General features: G+C 38.5%; 1 protein-coding gene across 1 annotated transcript; it reads left to right on the plus strand.

Moving 5' to 3' along the window:
• Window positions 1-632: 632 nt before the first annotated feature.
• On the plus strand, window positions 633-17,614 carry LOC148192189 (uncharacterized). Its single transcript, XM_088100042.1, is given in 5 exon segments — window positions 633-677; window positions 750-1,832; window positions 1,935-3,763; window positions 4,018-5,538; window positions 15,691-17,614. Coding segments are annotated over 5 exon segments (6,402 nt in total).
• Window positions 17,615-18,106: the final 492 nt, after the last annotated feature.

An 18,106-nucleotide genomic window follows, 5' to 3' on the forward strand; every position in this document is an offset into this window, starting at 1 on the left:
TTGATGTACATCGGAATTATGTGTTTTGTTCCTTAGACTATGTAATGGATCAAATTTCCTTTAAATGAAAGATAAGGGATGTTTGTTGGTATCGGCTTGTGTTAATTTTCCATCAGTATCGTCATCGTTATCCTGTGATTTCCACTTATCACTAGCATGCATCATGTTTTCTTTCGTTTTGCATTTTTCATCGTTATCTAATTTAATTTAATAAAAAAAAATAAATAATAATCGGCAGTACAAGTGAGAAAACAACGGCAAATTTTCCACGACATCCGTACAGGACCAGAGCTAACTCGAAGGTCATGGAGAATTGGGAGCAGTCACACGAATCTATTAAGGCCGATGTCAACCAGTTGAAGGATCAGATGGCCCAAATTTTGGCGGCTCTCGAAGCCCTGAAGACTACGGGAGGGGCGACGCCTGCGCAAGTCGAGGGAAGTGCTCAATATTACCCTCCGGTGTTCAGTTCTGGGAGCCAATCTGTCCCGTTCCCAATGTATGGATTACCTCCAGGTTACACCCCACCTGTGGGAGAATACGCAGAAGGGGAGCAGACTTCATTCTCTTTCCCTACCACTGCTAACGTACCGCCAATCAGTACTCAGGGACCTGTCATAATGTCCGCACCTATGGTAAACGAGGGAATGCATGCAAACATGTCTGATGGAATACGAGTAACTCCGGTGCCACCTGTGATTACCGGAGAGGGCTTTTCTACAAGGGCTGCGCCATATACTTCTTTTCAGGGGGTAACTAGTAATGTTGATGGGGCAAAGGATAAACTGGAGAGCCTATAGGCAAGGTTGAGGGCTGTTGAGGGGTATGAAAGTTATGGATTTGGGGATGTTTCTAGATTGAGCTTGGTTCCTGGCGTCAAAATTCCACATAAGTTCAAGGCGCCAGACTTTGAGAAGTATAAGGGAAATACATGCCCAAAGAGCCATCTAACCATGTTTTGCAGAAAGATGGCTGCATATGCTTATGATGAGCAGCTGCTCATTCATGTTTTTCAAGATAGTTTGGCTGGAGTGGCATTAAATTGGTATACCCATTTGGAGCCGGCTCGAATTCGTTGTTGGGCGGACTTGGCTGATGCTTTTGTGAAGCAGTATATATACAATACACATGTGGCGCCTGATCGTTTACAGCTGCAAAACATGTCTAAGAAAGACAACGAAAGTTTTAAGGAGTATGCTCAGCGGTGGAGGGAATTGGCTGCACAAGTTGAGCCACCTTTGTACGATAGAGAAATGGTGGCAATGTTTGTAAATACGCTCCAACCACCATTCTATGAACATATGGTGGGAAATGTATCTTCAAATTTTGCCGATATCATCGTGATAGGTGAGCGGATAGAGATCGGGTTGAAGAATGGGAAGATTGCATATGGCTCGTCGGCGGGTGCAAACTCCAAAAAACCCAATTTCAACTCAGGGAAAAGAAAGGAGGGAGATGTGCATGCAACATCTGCAACCCCCGTGTGGAGAGGTCAAGCTCCCACCTATAACTATCGACCATACTGGGGTCAACATCCACATGCAGCTAACGCGTCATTTGGTCATCAAATTAGGCCTCAACAACAACCGGGGTACTATCAACCACAATACATCCCGACGAATAATTGGAGGGGAGGGGCAAATGTAGGTTCCAATATGAATGCGGGTCCCAATACTTATCCAAGAAGGAACCAGGAAAGAAATTATGTTAACTTTACTCCAATTCCTACAACTTATACGGAATTATTGCCTCAGCTTATCAAACAAGGGCTAGTTGTCGTTTGTCCCCTGAAGCCTTTGCAGCCTCCGTACCCAAGAGGCTATGATGCAGAGGCAAAGTGTAGTTATCATGGAGGGGCCGCTGGTCATTCCACTGAGAGGTGTCTGGCTTTCAAGCATAAAGTGCAGACTCTAATTGATTCTGGGTGGTTAAAGTTCCAAGAGGATAAGCCTAATGTCGAGGCAAATCCTTTATCTGGGCATGGAAGTGCTTCGACGAATGCTGTCGAAGTGAAAGAGCATGAGCTGGTGAGAAGTGTGAAAGAAGTCAAGAGCTCTAGGAGGTTTATTTTGGAGGCGTTGCTGAAAATGGGTATCTTGAAGGGTGATTATGATGAGAGTATGGCATGCGCGCTCCACCCAGAGGCTGAGCACTCTATTGAGGAGTGTATTAAGTTTGAAGAAATTCTGCAAGACTTGCTAGATCGTGGTCTGATGCAGGTATGTTACAAGAGGGAGGAGGGAGATGTATTTGCACAAACTGGTGATGAATCCGGCATGATTGTACCAGAACCATTGGTGGTTCGTTTCACTAAGACTACCTCTATTCCACCAACTCAAGGAAGGTCGCCTGTGGTTATCCATGTACCAGCCCCTTTTCCTTACAAGAATGAAAAAGCCGTCCCATGGAGATATGGGACGTATGCGTCAGGCGAAACGCAAAGCGTTGACCCTGTCGTCAAAAACATATCAGGGATAGGGGGAATGACTAGGAGTGGTCGAATTTTCACATCACCTGAGTTGGCACGAGAAAGGGTTAATGATAATGAAGCAACGATGTCCGCGAAGGCAAAAGAATCCTTAAAGGGGAAGGGGGCACAGACAGAGGAAATCCCCGACAAGGAAGAGAAGAGAGAGGTTTCTGAAGAGGAGGCTATTGAATTTTTAAAATTCATACAACAAAGCGAATATAAGGTGGTGGAACAGTTAAACCGTATGCCTGCTCGCATATCCTTGTTAGATTTGCTCATGCATTCGGCATCACACAGAAAGTTGCTAATGAAGATACTCAGTGAGGCACATGTGGAGCAAGGTATTTCGTTGAATAAATTCGAGGGTATTGTTGGCAATATTGTTGCTAATAATTATCTCACCTTTACGGATGGAGAGATACCTGCTGAAGGAAGAGGGCATAACAAGGCTCTTCACGTCTCTGTGAAATGCCTGGATCATGTTATGGCGCGTGTTTTAGTGGACAATGGGTCCTCCTTGAATGTCATGCCGAAAGCAACTCTGGAAAAGCTACCTTGCGAAGGAATGCATATGAGGCCGAGTTCAATGATTGTGAGAGCGTTTGATGGTAGCAAAAGAGAAGTGATGGGAGAAGTGGATTTACCAATGCAAGTTGGCCCATGCGTTTTTCAAATAACATTCCAGGTTATGGATATCCTGCCAGCTTATAGTTGTCTGTTGGGACGCCCATGGATTCATTCGGCGGGAGTTGTGCCTTCTACACTACACCAGAAGTTGAAGTATGTGATAGGAGATAAGCTGGTGATAGTATCAGGAGAAGAGGATCTTCTGGTGAGTGGACCATCATCCACGCGCTACATCGAGGCGGCTGAAGAAGCTCTCGAGACAGCCTTCCAATCATTGGAAATTGTGGGAAATGCTTGTGTGGAACCGTTTCCAGTAAATCCTCGCCTATCATGTGCGTCTATTATGATGGCTAAGATTATGATAAAAGAGGGCTATGTATATGGGGAAGGTTTGGGCAAATATCAGCAAGGGCGAGCATTCCCTCTGGAGGTCGTTGAAAACAAGAACAGATATGGCTTGGGGTACAAACCTACCAAGGAAGATAGGAAAAGGATGATTGAAGAAAGAAAAGAGCGCAGTCTGGCCCGTGCAGAAAGACGAGGGCCCAGAGAGAGCAAAATTCACATCGTTGACATCAAGGAAAGCTTCCGCAGTGCTGGGTGGATCAACACTGGCCAGATAGCAGCCGTGGAGGATGAAGAAAGGCCTCAAAGTTCGAGCTTTGTGTGGGCTTGCTCCCCTGATACTCAACTCAACAATTGGGAAACACTGGATTTACCTGTGATGCTTAATGTGAACAAAATGTAATAGTTTTAATTAAGCTCATAGTTTCGATTGGGGCTTTAGAACTAAAGTTTTGCGGATTGATTTTTTTTACTTTTCACTCAGCGTGATAATAAAGTTGCATTTCATCATCATTTGGCATTTTTCTTTGTTTATCTTATTTATTTATACTTTTTCATAAATTTAAATGATGCAGATGTGACAATGATTGTTTTGAAAATAATGATATCAATGTTCCTAATTTCGAGCACCCTATCAATAATACGGAAGATCATTTCGAAGATGATGTGGAACCCTCTCCAGAATTATTGAGATTAGTGGAACAAGAGTCTAAGGAGATAAAACCCCATCAGGAGGAGATTGAAATACTTAACTTGGGAGAGAAAGATGAGATAAAGGAAGTGAAAATCGGTACTAGTATGAAAACGGAAGTGAGGGAAAGATTGCGTGCCCTATTGAAGGAGTTTAAAGATGTGTTCGCATGGTCTTACAATGACATGCCGGGTCTGGATACCGATATTGTGCAGCATAAGCTCCCACTCAAGCCAGAATGCCCTCCAGTCAAGCAAAAACTGAGAAGAATGAAGCCGGAAATGTCACTAAAAATTAAAGAGGAGGTCCAAAAGCAATTTGACGCAGGATTTTTGGCCGTGGCAAGATACCCACAATGGGTAGCGAATGTTGTACCAGTGCCTAAGAAGGATGGGAAGGTTCGAATGTGTGTTGACTATCGTGATTTAAATCGTGCAAGTCCGAAAGATAATTTCCCATTACCACACATCGATACTCTGGTTGATAATACGGCCAAATTTTCGTTGTTTTCGTTCATGGATGGATTCTCGGGATACAATCAAATTAAAATGGCACCGGAAGATATGGAAAAAACGACCTTTATCACGTTATGGGGAACATTCTGCTATAAGGTTATGTCTTTCGGACTCAAGAATGCTGGGGCAACATACCAAAGGGCAATGGTGACACTTTTTCATGATATGATGCATAAGGAAATTGAAGTTTATGTGGATGACATGATTGCAAAGTCTGAATCAGAAGAGGAGCATATTTTCAATTTAAGGAAATTATTTGAGAGACTGAGAAAGTACAAACTCAGATTAAATCCTGCCAAATGCACGTTTGGAGTAAAGTCTGGAAAATTGTTGGGCTTTATTGTCAGCCAAAGAGGGATAGAAGTTGATCCGGACAAAGTAAGAGCGATAACGGAAATGCCTGCGCCCAGAACAGAAAAGGAGGTTCGAGGTTTTTTGGGAAGATTGAACTACATTGCTAGGTTCATCTCCCAATTAACTGATACTTGTGAACCAATGTTCAAGTTACTACGGAAAAACCAGGCCGTAGTCTGGAACGAAGATTGTCAAGTTGCTTTTGAAAAGGTCAAACAATACCTGCAAGACCCTCCTGTATTGCGTCCACCTATGCCAGGAAGACCGCTCATTTTGTATTTGACCGTATTGGATAATTCAATGGGTTGTGTATTGGGTCAGCATGATGAAGATGGAAAAAGAGAGCATGCTATATATTACTTGAGCAAGAGATTCACAGATTGCGAACAACGATATTCGTCGTTAGAGCGAACTTGTTGTGCACTGGCGTGGGCTACTCATCGCCTAAGGCAATACATGTTGAGCCATTCTACTTGGTTGATATCCAAGATGGATCCTATCAAGTATATTTTTGAAAAGCCTGCTCTCACTGGAAGGATAGCTGATAGGCTGTCGTTGAAGCTATCAAATTAATACTACTTTTCAAGGCAACTTCAGTATTGCCAAGTAGTATTCAAGAAGGTAGATAGGGCTAAAGTAACCCTGAGTCGTCTCCCAACGAACACGGAATTGCTTTTGAATATCTGACTCTTATGCTATGCAATGCTTATGAATAAAAATGATGTTTGGAGAATGTTTAAAGAACAAATAATAAACTTAAAAACAGTTATGATTAAATAGGCTAATTCCACTGCTTTTCCAAGATAGATTCATCATCGGTTATTCACGGATAATTGTTCAATTGATTATTGTTTAAGTTTCAAATTAATTAAAGTACATTCTTAATTAATTTGAGGGCGATCATGCATTTAACCAAAGTAAATTCTCAATCAAATGCAAAACCTTTCTAGATTATTCACAATAAATTCAACCAAAGTACATTCTCAATCAAATTCTATTGTGTTTAATCATGTCTATTCTTAAATCTCCTAACCAAGTTAAAAGTTAATCAATCAAAGTAAATTCTCAATTGATTATAGTTGAAATTATTACTACCAACCAAAGTACATTCTCAATTGATAGTAAAAACCATTTAATCATATGAAAGTTCCTAAATTAAATCAAAGTAGATTCTCAATTTAAACCTAGAAACCCTAAAACTCATATAATCAATATGCATGTAGATTCAAACATATTATGATGCAAAAATCTTTGCTTTTAACAAGATAGAGAGATGAAAGACATAGAGAGAACAACTTAAATCAATAACCAAAGTAAACAATTGCATTAACTGAACGTAACCTCAGAATCCGTCATGAAATTACAGCAGAATAGCCCTAGATGCTTAGCTCTCCATGAATGGAGTTGAATACAAGATGAAAGAAAAGTGAGAGGAGTATGAGAGAATGAATGTATGAAGTGAAGTCCTCTGGGTCTCTTTAAATAGGGCTTGATTGGGCTTGGACTCTGAATAGTTTGTTGATAAGATATTTTCTGTTGATATATGATATCTTTCAAATATTCATTAGATTAAATCAGTTTTAAAGAATATTTGATAGATATTAACTTAATTATCTTATATCCTATATCTTCCAAATAACTAAAATATTTAGATAATGATAAAATTATTTGGAAGATATTTTCTGTTGATATTCCCAAATTAAATTCAACAACTGAATTTTATCTTTTAGATTTTCTGACTTTCCAAAATTGCACAAATGCCCTGAAATTTCTTCTATCTGCACTTTAGCCCGTTCTGAATTTTCCAAATAAAATCTGATTTTGGGCCTTGAATTGCCATTTGGACCAATAAAACTTATATTCTCAGCTGCACAAATAAACATTAGAACATCCAAGAATAATTTATGCGCTAAAACTCACTTTTTACGTCTCTTTATTTCTCAAACCCAACAATTCCAATCATCACAAATTCACTTAGAATCAACCATTTAAGCACAATTATCCCATCAAAAATTTGAATTTTAAAGCATAAATGTGGGCATAAATATGCACTCATCACACCCCCACACTTATCCTTTTGCACTCCTGGGCAAAATTGATTAATTCCAAGACTTTGTTCTGAGTCATTTTATTTCATATTTGCACTTGGATCAAAAGAAGGAGTAGCACTAGATATAGATCAATCATTTTAGGCATTACTTTGTCATGGACATGCAAATGGAATCACTTTATTCTTCACACATGAGTTAACCTTTTTGAATTCCCAAGAAAATCAAATATGAAAGACAATACTCAAGTCAACATGTATCTATTTCTCTCCAATTCTCTCAAGTGTTTTTGGCTTGTGTTTACACTCAAAATACCCATGTAAGTAGACACCCTTGATATTTAGCATGACTCTAACATTCACACACTTCAGTAAACATGCAATTATTGATCATGAGGGCTTTTTAAGGTTTTATTGAGGCCAAGGTAAAGGTAGGGAATTTTTCTGGAATTTCTGAGTTTTTGAAATTGACATAGAAAGAGTAATGATATTTGATTTCAAAAACAAATCTATTTCTTGCTCTTTTAAGGAAGATTTACTTTTCTTTCTTCTTCTTTTCCTTTTTTTTTTTTAACTTCAATTTTTCATCTTCCTTTTTACCCTTTTTATTGTTTTGTGGGTGAGATGCTCACCCACACACTTATTCATCACTTACTTCTAACAGAATCCATTACTCCTTCTTCTTTCCTAAGGTAAGGAACATATGATTTTTCTTCTTTTTGTTTCATTTGACAATGACTGGGAACAAGAGAAAAAAAAAAAAGCTTAAGGCTCAAAGAGGGTTCCAATGGATTAATGTTAGGACAAGTTTATTTGGCCAGGTAGATAAAACAAGAAATGCCTCAATCATATCAAATCATGCATATTCTCCTTAGTTGCACAACACAGAATCAAGCTAACTATTAGAGTATCAACAAAACATGGGCAATTCACACAAGAAAAATAGGTATGGCACATGGTGGTCCATCCTTAACATTAAGTTCAAAACTCACATGGTTCAAATTTCTTTCACAAAAGATTTAATCGGGAAATTCTCAAGTCAACTCAATCAGCAAATCATAGAAGCAATCCACTCATATCAACATGACTCATTTTTTTTTTTCCTCTTGAATTCATGATCATTCCAGTTACTGATTCAAACTCTCAAATCCAATGCAAATATTTATTAAAAACAAACAAAATAGGGAACAAAATTAATTGTTTCCCCACACCCCCACACTTAAACTATGCATTGTCCTCAATGTATGCCTTATATATAAAATGCAAAGAAAAAGTATGAGGGAACTTACCTCCTTCATGGTGGAAGGAATGTTGGAGTGGTCAAATTCACTCCATCCATCGTCTTGTTCAGCATGTCTTGATTAAATATCCGCAGACGATGGCCATTAACCTTGAAGATTCTATCAGAAGATTCTTCCTTGATCTCCACTGCTCCATAGGGAAACACTTGTGTTACAATGAATGGACCTTCCCATTTGGAGCGTAATTTACCACTCATAGGTCCTACCCTGGATTTGTACAATAACACCTTTTGACCTATGTTGAAATCCTTCTTGGTCACAAGCTTTTGATCATGAAATTTCTTGGTTTTCTCTTTGTAAAACTTGGAGTTTTCATAAGCTGTGAGCCTAATCTCCTCTAGCTCTTGCAGTTGGAGCTTTCTCTCTTTCCCTGCTCCTTCCATGTCCAAGTTACAAGCCTTTACAGCCCAATAGGCTCGGTGTTGAATCTCCACAGGTAAATGGCAAGCTTTTCCAAATACAACCCTGAAAGGTGACATACCTATTGGTGCTTTGTAGGCCGTCCGATGTGCCCAAAGTGCATCATCCAATCTTGCGGCCCAATCCTTCCTATTTGGCTTCACTAGCTTTTGTAATATCTTCTTGATCTCTCTGTTAGAAACCTCAGCTTGTCCATTAGTTTGGGGGTGATATGGTGTAGCAATGCGATGCGTCACCCCATACTTTTTCAACATATTCTCTAACAGCTTATTGCAAAAGTGGGTCCCCTGATCACTAACGATGGCTCGTGGTATTCCAAACCTACAGAAAATGTTAGATCTGACAAAACTCATAACAACTCGAGCATCATTAGTCCTTGTAGCTATGGCTTCCACCCATTTGGAAACATAGTCTACAGCAAGCAAAATATAAGAAAACCCAGAAGAAGAAGGAAAAGGACCCATGAAGTCAATACCCCAAATATCAAATACCTCACAATATAGCATGGGTTGTTGAGGCATCTCTTCTCTCCTTGTGATGGATCTAGCTGCCCTCTGACATTGTTCACAATTTTCATATATCCTCCGTGCATCTTTAAAGATGGTAGGCCAATATAATCCACAATCCAACACCTTTCTACCTGTCCTTTGCGTGCCATAGTGTCCTCCAAAAGGTGATGAATGACAAAATTCAAGCACATAAGGTATTTCTATATCAGGAACACACCTCCTTACAACTTGGTCACTACCAATGCGCCATAAGAATGGTTCATCCCAAACATAGTACTTCGCCTCACTTTTCAGTTTGGCTTTCTCAGATTTGGAGAAAGATGGAGGAATAGCTGAAACAGCCAAATAGTTAACAATGTCAGCAAACCAAGGTTCAGGATACATACCTTTTACAGAAGTTAATGCTAGCAAGACTTCATCAGGAAAGTCATCTTGAATAGGAATTTCATCTTCTTCTTTTTCAATCCTACTAAGATGGTCTGCTACTAGATTATGGGCTCCAATTCTGTCCCGAATCTCAATGTCAAACTCTTGGAGCAGTAGCATCCATCTGATCAACCTTGGTTTGGAATCTGCTTTCTTTAGAAGGAATTTCAATGCAGCATGATCTGTATAAACAATTACCTTGGATCCAAGTATGTATGATCTAAATTTATCCAAGGCAAATACAACAGCTAGTAATTCCTTCTCAGTTGTGGTATAGTTTGCCTGTGCAGTATCCAATGTCCTGGAAGCATAATATATCACATGTGGTAGCTTCCCATTTCTTTGTGCAAGTACCGCTCCTACTGCAAAGTTTGATGCATCACACATCAACTCGAATGGCAATGTCCAATCAGGTGGTTGAATGATGGGAGTGGTAGTGAGTGCCTTTTTCAAGGAATCAAAAGCGCCTTTGCACTTCCCTCCAAAGTCAAATGTTACATCCTTCTGAAGTAAGTTGGAGAGAGGATTAGCTATCTTGCTAAAGTCCTGTATAAACCTCCTGTAAAACCCTGCATGACCAAGAAAAGATCGAACCTCTCGTACAGAAGAGGGGTAAGGCAATTGTGAAATAACATCAATTTTAGCAGGATCTACAGATATACCATTCCTGGAGACAACATGACCCAAAACTATACCTTGTTCCACCATAAAATGACATTTTTCAAAATTCAAAACAAGGTTAGTTTCCTCACATCTCTGCAAAACTCTTGCAAGGTTAGCCAAACAATTATCAAAAGATGAACCATACACACTAAAATCATCCATGAAAACCTCAATACAATGCTCCAATAAGTCTGTAAAAATACTCAGCATACATCGCTGAAATGTACCAGGAGCATTGCATAAACCAAATGGCATTTTCCGATAAGCATATGTACCAAAAGGACAAGTGAAGGTAGTCTTATGTTGGTCTTCCGGGGCTATACAAATTTGAAAATACCCGGAGAATCCATCTAGAAAACAGTAATGTGACTTACCTGCCAAACGGTCTAGCATCTGATCCATGAATGGCAAAGGAAAGTGGTCCTTTCTAGTGACTTGGTTCAATCTCCTATAGTCAATACAAACCCTCCAGCTATTCTGAATGCGAGTAGGAATCAATTCCTCCTTCTCGTTTTTAACCACTGTAATTCCAGATTTCTTGGGAACCACATGTACAGGGCTCACCCAAGTGCTGTCAGAAATGGGATATATAATACCTGCTTGTAGCAACTTGGTTACCTCTTTCTTGACAACCTCCATCAGTTGAGGATTTAGTCTTCTTTGAGGTTGTCTCACTGGTTTAGCATCCTCCTCCAAAAGTATTTTATGCATGCAAAAAGAAGGGCTAATACCAGGAATATCTGCTAAAGTCCAGCCTATTGCTTTCTTGTGGTCTTTGATAACCTGTAATAGTTGTCTTTCCTGCTCATCAGTAAGCAATGCAGATATAATAACAGGGAGTTTCCCATCCCTCTCAAGATAAGCATATTTCAAATGGGATGGTAAAGGTTTTAACTCCAAAATGGGTGGCTGCACCACAGATGGCAAAATTTTACTGCCTAAGGTAATCTCAGCCACCTCAACATCACACTCGGACGCCACAGAGGTATCATCTATTAATACCGCGTCCTCAATATCACCTGTTTTACAATTTTCTTCGTCGTCCAAAATCAGGCACGACATGTTTGAAAAAGAAAAATCCAAAGATGGAGAAAAAGTTGAAAAAATGTCCAAGAAACTAACAGAAAAATTATTTACAATTTCACTTAATAAATCAATACAAAACAGAGAATGCTCTTCAATTGGGTGCTTCATGGCTTCCAATACATTAAAATGCATCTTCTCATCACCTATCTCCATGGTCAGTGTGCCTGCATGCACATCTATCTTGGTTCGTGCTGTCATCATGAAAGGTCTTCCCAAGATAATAGTGGATGACTTGATTCCATCTTCATCCTTCATATCCAAGATGTAGAAATCGGCAGGAAAAATTAGCTTGTCTACTCGGACAAGGACATCCTCGAGCACACCTGCAGGGTTAACTATGCTACGGTTGGCCAGTTGAATGACCACACCAGTAGTCTTAAGAGGTCCCAAAGATAGAGAAGTAAACACTGATAAAGGCATTACATTAATGGAAGCCCCTAAATCTAGCATGGCATTGTCAAACTTTAAATTTCCAATAGTACAAGGAACAGAAAACATACCTGGATCTTTGCATTTTTGTGGTAGTTCAATGTGTTTCTTAACCAAGCTTGACACATTTCTTCCCAAATTCACAATCTCATTATCCCTAATACGCCTTTTATTTGTGCAAAGTTCTTTCAAAAACTTGGCGTACTTGGGGATTTGTTTAACAGCATCAAGCAAAGGAATGTTGATCTCTACCTTCTTGAAAGTATTTAAAATCTCTTGGTCTAATTCCTCCATTTTTTTGTTTCTCGGTTTTAACCGATTTGGATATGGAGGAGGTGGAGAATGAGATGAAGAAGAATTTTTAGAAGAGTTAGAAGATACTAACCTGGATTTTTCAGTGGTAGATTCAGGTGATGGCTCACTTGTTCCTCCATTGTCATCAATTTGTGCTTCTTCTTTCTCTTTATCTTCATCCTCTAGGGCTCCTTCAGGGCCTTCTACCTGCTTACCCGTTCTTAAAGTAATAGCATTTACATTTCTCGGGTTGATCACTGTTTGTGCAGGCAGTTTATTTGATTCTTTAGCCTCTAACTTATCCACCCTCTGAGTCAACTCTGTAATTGATTTCTTTATTTCTGAATTTTGCTCAACTATTGTTTTCATGAAATCTTGCATTGACATTTCAGGCTGAGATTGCTGCCTTTGTTGAGGTGGAACATAGGGTTGTCTGTTCTGCTGATACCTATTGGAGGACGAATCATGATAATTCTGGTATGGTCTATTTCCTCCAATCATGTTTGCAGCAAAAGCTTGAGATGAGTTTTCCACAGTGGTTTCCACCAAGCTAGGACATTCATCAGTATAATGGTTAGTTGAAATGCAAATTCCACACTTCTTAGCAATTTGTGGAGTTGAGGTTTTAAACAAATTTGCAATCTCGTCAAGTTTGCTTTCTAGCTTATTTAATCTTTCATCTATCTTCTTCCCATCAACTGCACCATTTTCAATTTCATGCACTCCCTTCAGCAAAGTCACTGAATTTTCTCTTGTGCCATATTGTTGATTGTCTACTGCCTTTCGTTCTATTAGATCTATACCATCTTCTGGTGACCTGTCTAAGAAAGATCCTCCACTTGCAGCATCTGCCCATGACCTATCAGTAGGACTTAAGCCTTCATAAAAGCTTAGAATAAAATCTTCCATTTGGAGTTGAGGGCATGAAGAACATAATTTCTTGAATCTTTCCCAATATTCACTAAGATTCTCTCTATCTCTCTGTCTCATATCTTGAATTTCTCTGCGGATAGCTGATAATCTGGATGCAGGAAAATACTTCTCAAGAAAGAGTCTTTCAATAGTTTCCCAATTTGTAATCCGTGCAGAGAGATAATACCACCAATCTTGAGCTGCGCCTTGAAGAGTAAAAGGAAAAGCTCTCATTTTAAGGCTCTCTATTGTGATCCTGGGAGATCTAAAGTTTTCACACAACATGTGAAATTGTCTCAAGTGCTTGTGTGGATTCTCCCTTGATAACCCATTGAACTTTGGTAAGGCATTTAACAGGTCAGGTCTCAACTCCCACTCCTCATTAGGGTATTCAATGTTACTTCGGATAGCTGTATTGTGGGAGGTGGCTAACTGTCTGATGGTTCTTTGTGCCATATTATTTGGGTTAGGATCAGGTAAAGGATTGGATGATATGTTTGTGACTGGAGATAATGAAGGTGGTATGACTTCAGATGTAGGAAGTGTTCCCTCAGTAGAACACCCAAATTTCAATCTTCTCCGCAGCTTACGCAAATTCCTTTCAACTTCCGGGTTAATTTGATAAAATTCTCCCGGGTTAGCTCTGGTCATGCACTACGCAATCTGCTGGAAATTGTTCCTCTGTTACTTATCTTTTTCTTTTGTTCTTGCTTTAGATAAAGATTTCAAATAAGAGATAAGAGAGACTTGTTGGGTCCACTCCCAGGAAAGAGAGGTGCGTCACACTGGACAACTTAAGTACCAAGTCTTTCCTAGCCAGAGTGTATTCAAACTAGCCTCAAGTATTTCTCAAAAGAAATTCTTAATAAAAACAAGAACAAAGATTTTTTCCTAAAATAAGAATGACTAAAGGCTACAAAATAACTCAAATTAAATTAAATGTATGTGCGTTAAATAAAACAAAATAAAGATGAAAAAAAAAATAAAAAAAAAATAAAAAAATAAAAAAAAATAAAAAGAAAAATCAAAATAAGAATCAAAATATTTAAAATACTAACCGTATTCCCCGGCAACGGCGCCAAATTTGATAGGCTGTCGTTGAAGCTATCAAATTAATACTACTTTTCAAGGCAACTTCAGTATTGCCAAGTAGTATTCAAGAAGGTAGATAGGGCTAAAGTAACCCTGAGTCGTCTCCCAACGAACACGGAATTGCTTTTGAATATCTGACTCTTATGCTATGCAATGCTTATGAATAAAAATGATGTTTGGAGAATGTTTAAAGAACAAATAATAAACTTAAAAACAGTTATGATTAAATAGGCTAATTCCACTGCTTTTCCAAGATAGATTCATCATCGGTTATTCACGGATAATTGTTCAATTGATTATTGTTTAAGTTTCAAATTAATTAAAGTACATTCTTAATTAATTTGAGGGCGATCATGCATTTAACCAAAGTAAATTCTCAATCAAATGCAAAACCTTTCTAGATTATTCACAATAAATTCAACCAAAGTACATTCTCAATCAAATTCTATTGTGTTTAATCATGTCTATTCTTAAATCTCCTAACCAAGTTAAAAGTTAATCAATCAAAGTAAATTCTCAATTGATTATAGTTGAAATTATTACTACCAACCAAAGTACATTCTCAATTGATAGTAAAAACCATTTAATCATATGAAAGTTCCTAAATTAAATCAAAGTAGATTCTCAATTTAAACCTAGAAACCCTAAAACTCATATAATCAATATGCATGTAGATTCAAACATATTATGATGCAAAAATCTTTGCTTTTAACAAGATAGAGAGATGAAAGACATAGAGAGAACAACTTAAATCAATAACCAAAGTAAACAATTGCATTAACTGAACGTAACCTCAGAATCCGTCATGAAATTACAGCAGAATAGCCCTAGATGCTTAGCTCTCCATGAATGGAGTTGAATACAAGATGAAAGAAAAGTGAGAGGAGTATGAGAGAATGAATGTATGAAGTGAAGTCCTCTGGGTCTCTTTAAATAGGGCTTGATTGGGCTTGGACTCTGAATAGTTTTGTTGATAAGATATTTTCTGTTGATATATGATATCTTTCAAATATTCATTAGATTAAATCAGTTTTAAAGAATATTTGATAGATATTAACTTAATTATCTTATATCCTATATCTTCCAAATAACTAAAATATTTAGATAATGATAAAATTATTTGGAAGATATTTTCTGTTGATATTCCCAAATTAAATTCAACAACTGAATTTTATCTTTTAGATTTTCTGACTTTCCAAAATTGCACAAATGCCCTGAAATTTCTTCTATCTGCACTTTAGCCCGTTCTGAATTTTCCAAATAAAATCTGATTTTGGGCCTTGAATTGCCATTTGGACCAATAAAACTTATATTCTCAGCTGCACAAATAAACATTAGAACATCCAAGAATAATTTATGCGCTAAAACTCACTTTTTACGTCTCTTTATTTCTCAAACCCAACAATTCCAATCATCACAAATTCACTTAGAATCAACCATTTAAGCACAATTATCCCATCAAAAATTTGAATTTTAAAGCATAAATGTGGGCATAAATATGCACTCATCAATAGCTCGATGGCAGATGCTACTATCGGAGTATGACATTGTATATGTTACTCAGAAATCTATCAAGGGTAGCGCTTTAGCGGAATATTTAGCCCATCAGCCCATTAATGATTATCAGCCAATGCAACCTGAATTTCCTGATGAAGATATCATGGCTTTATTTGCTGAGAATAAAGAGGACAAAGATGAAAAAGCGTGGACGGTATTATTCGATGGGGCCTCGAATGTAATGGGGCATGGAATAGGGGCAGTGCTTATCTCTCCTAAGAATCAATACATTCCAATGACGGCAAGGTTGTGTTTTAATTGCACGAATAATATCGCAGAATATGAAGCCTGTGCCATGGGAATTCGAGCAGCTATAGAGTCTAAAGCAAAAATTCTGGATGTATATGGAGATTCAGCTTTGGTCATCCATCAATTGAAGGGAGAATGGGAGACTAGGGATACTAAATTAATTCCATACCAAGCTTACATCAGGGGATTAATTGAGTATTTCGATTCCATCACGTTTAATCATATACCGAGAGAAGATAATCAATTAGCAGACGCATTGGCTACCTTGTCATCGATGTTTGAAGTTGATCAAGATGCAGAATTGCCAATGATTGAAATGAAGAGTCATGCAAAGCCAGTGTATTGTCATTTCATCGAAGAGGAGGTAGATGGTAAACCTTGGTACTTTGATATCAAGCATTATCTTAGGACCCGAGAATATCCAGAGAAGGCATCAGAAAACGACAAAAGGGCGTTAAGGAGGTTGGTTGGTAGTTTCATTTTGAGTGGGGATATTCTATATAAGAGGAATCATGACATGGTTCTCCTTAGATGCGTAGATGCAAAAGAAGCCGACCTGATACTAAAAGAAGTACACGAGGGTACATTTGGCACGCACATGAATGGGCACTCAATGGCCAGGAAGATATTGAGAGCGGGGTATTTTTGGTTGACTATGGAAAATGATTGCTATACACATGTGAGAAAGTGTGAGAAATGCCAGGTATACGCAAGTAATATCAATGTTCCACCCACGACTTTGAACGTGTTGTCTGCACCATGGCCCTTTTCGATGTGGGGAATAGATGTCATCGGAGCTATAGAGCCAAAGGCGTCAAATGGACACCGTTTCATATTAGTCGCAATCGACTACTTCACCAAGTGGGTTGAGGCTGCTTCTTATGCTAATGTGACTAGAAAGGTGGTGACCAAGTTCATAAAAAGGGAGTTGATTTGCAGATACGGACTCCCTAACAGGATCATCACTGATAATGCCACTAACTTGAACAACCAGATGATGACAGAGTTATGTGAGGAGTTCAAAATTCATCATCTTAATTCTTCTCCTTATCGTCCAAAGATGAATGGGGCAGTAGAGGCTGCTAACAAAAATATCAAGAAGATTGTGCAGAAAATGGTGGTCACGTATAAGGATTGGCATGAAATGCTTCCTTTTGCTTTACATGGTTATCGCACTTCGGTACGAACATCGACTGGGGCAACGCCTTTCTCGCTTGTATATGGAATGGAGGCAGTACTTCCGTTTGAAGTGGAAATTCCGTCCTTACGAGTTTTAATGGAAACCCAATTAGAAGAGGCGGAGTGGGTTCAAGCTCGTTTCGACCAGCTCAATCTCATTGATGAAAAGAGACTAACAGCAGTATGCCATGGACAATTGTATCAAAGAAGAATGAAGAAGGCATTTGACAAAAAGGTACATCCAAGAGAATTTCATGAAGGTGAGCTGGTGTTGAAGAAGATCCTACCTATACAAAAGGATCATAGAGGCAAATGGACTCCAAATTATGAAGGGCCATTTGTAGTGAAGAAAGCATTTTCTGGTGGGGCACTAATTCTCACAAGAATGGACGGAGAGGAGTTACCATTGCCAGTTAATTCTGATGCAGTAAAAAAGTTTTACGCATGATGATTCCGTGATAGTGGTTGCTACTAAAGGGATGTTGATATTGTCTTTAACGCTTATTGTACTCTGTGTTTTATTCCCTAAATAAATTTCACATGAGTTCATTCATATTTTGGTTGTTTGCATTCCATCTGAAATATTGCATGTCACGCTGAGCTGTTAAGTAGTTAAGTGAAAATGAAAATGAAAATAAGTAAACGCGTGTTGATAAAAGCATCACAGGTATATCAGGTTGGCGAGCTCGGTCCTGGAGGATGTCGGAAAGGAAAAACGAAAAAAAAGGAGTTACATGTTGAATTTGTTGTTAATAAAGTTGTCAAAGACATAGTATTTTCGAAAAGAGGGTTTTGAAAAAATACCGTTGGTGAGCCCTTTCCTGATTTAAGGTTTTGGGTGTAACCGGTGTTTCTTTTCTTGATAAAGCATCTGCATTCACATTACTTGAATCCTAATTTTTCGTTTCCCATAAGACGAAAGATTTCGCCATATGCCTAA

The sequence above is a fragment of the Vigna umbellata genome, chromosome 10, assembly GCF_029865625.1.
Source record: "Vigna umbellata cultivar VRB3 chromosome 10, Vumbellata_1.0, whole genome shotgun sequence".
NCBI lineage: Eukaryota > Viridiplantae > Streptophyta > Magnoliopsida > Fabales > Fabaceae > Vigna > Vigna umbellata.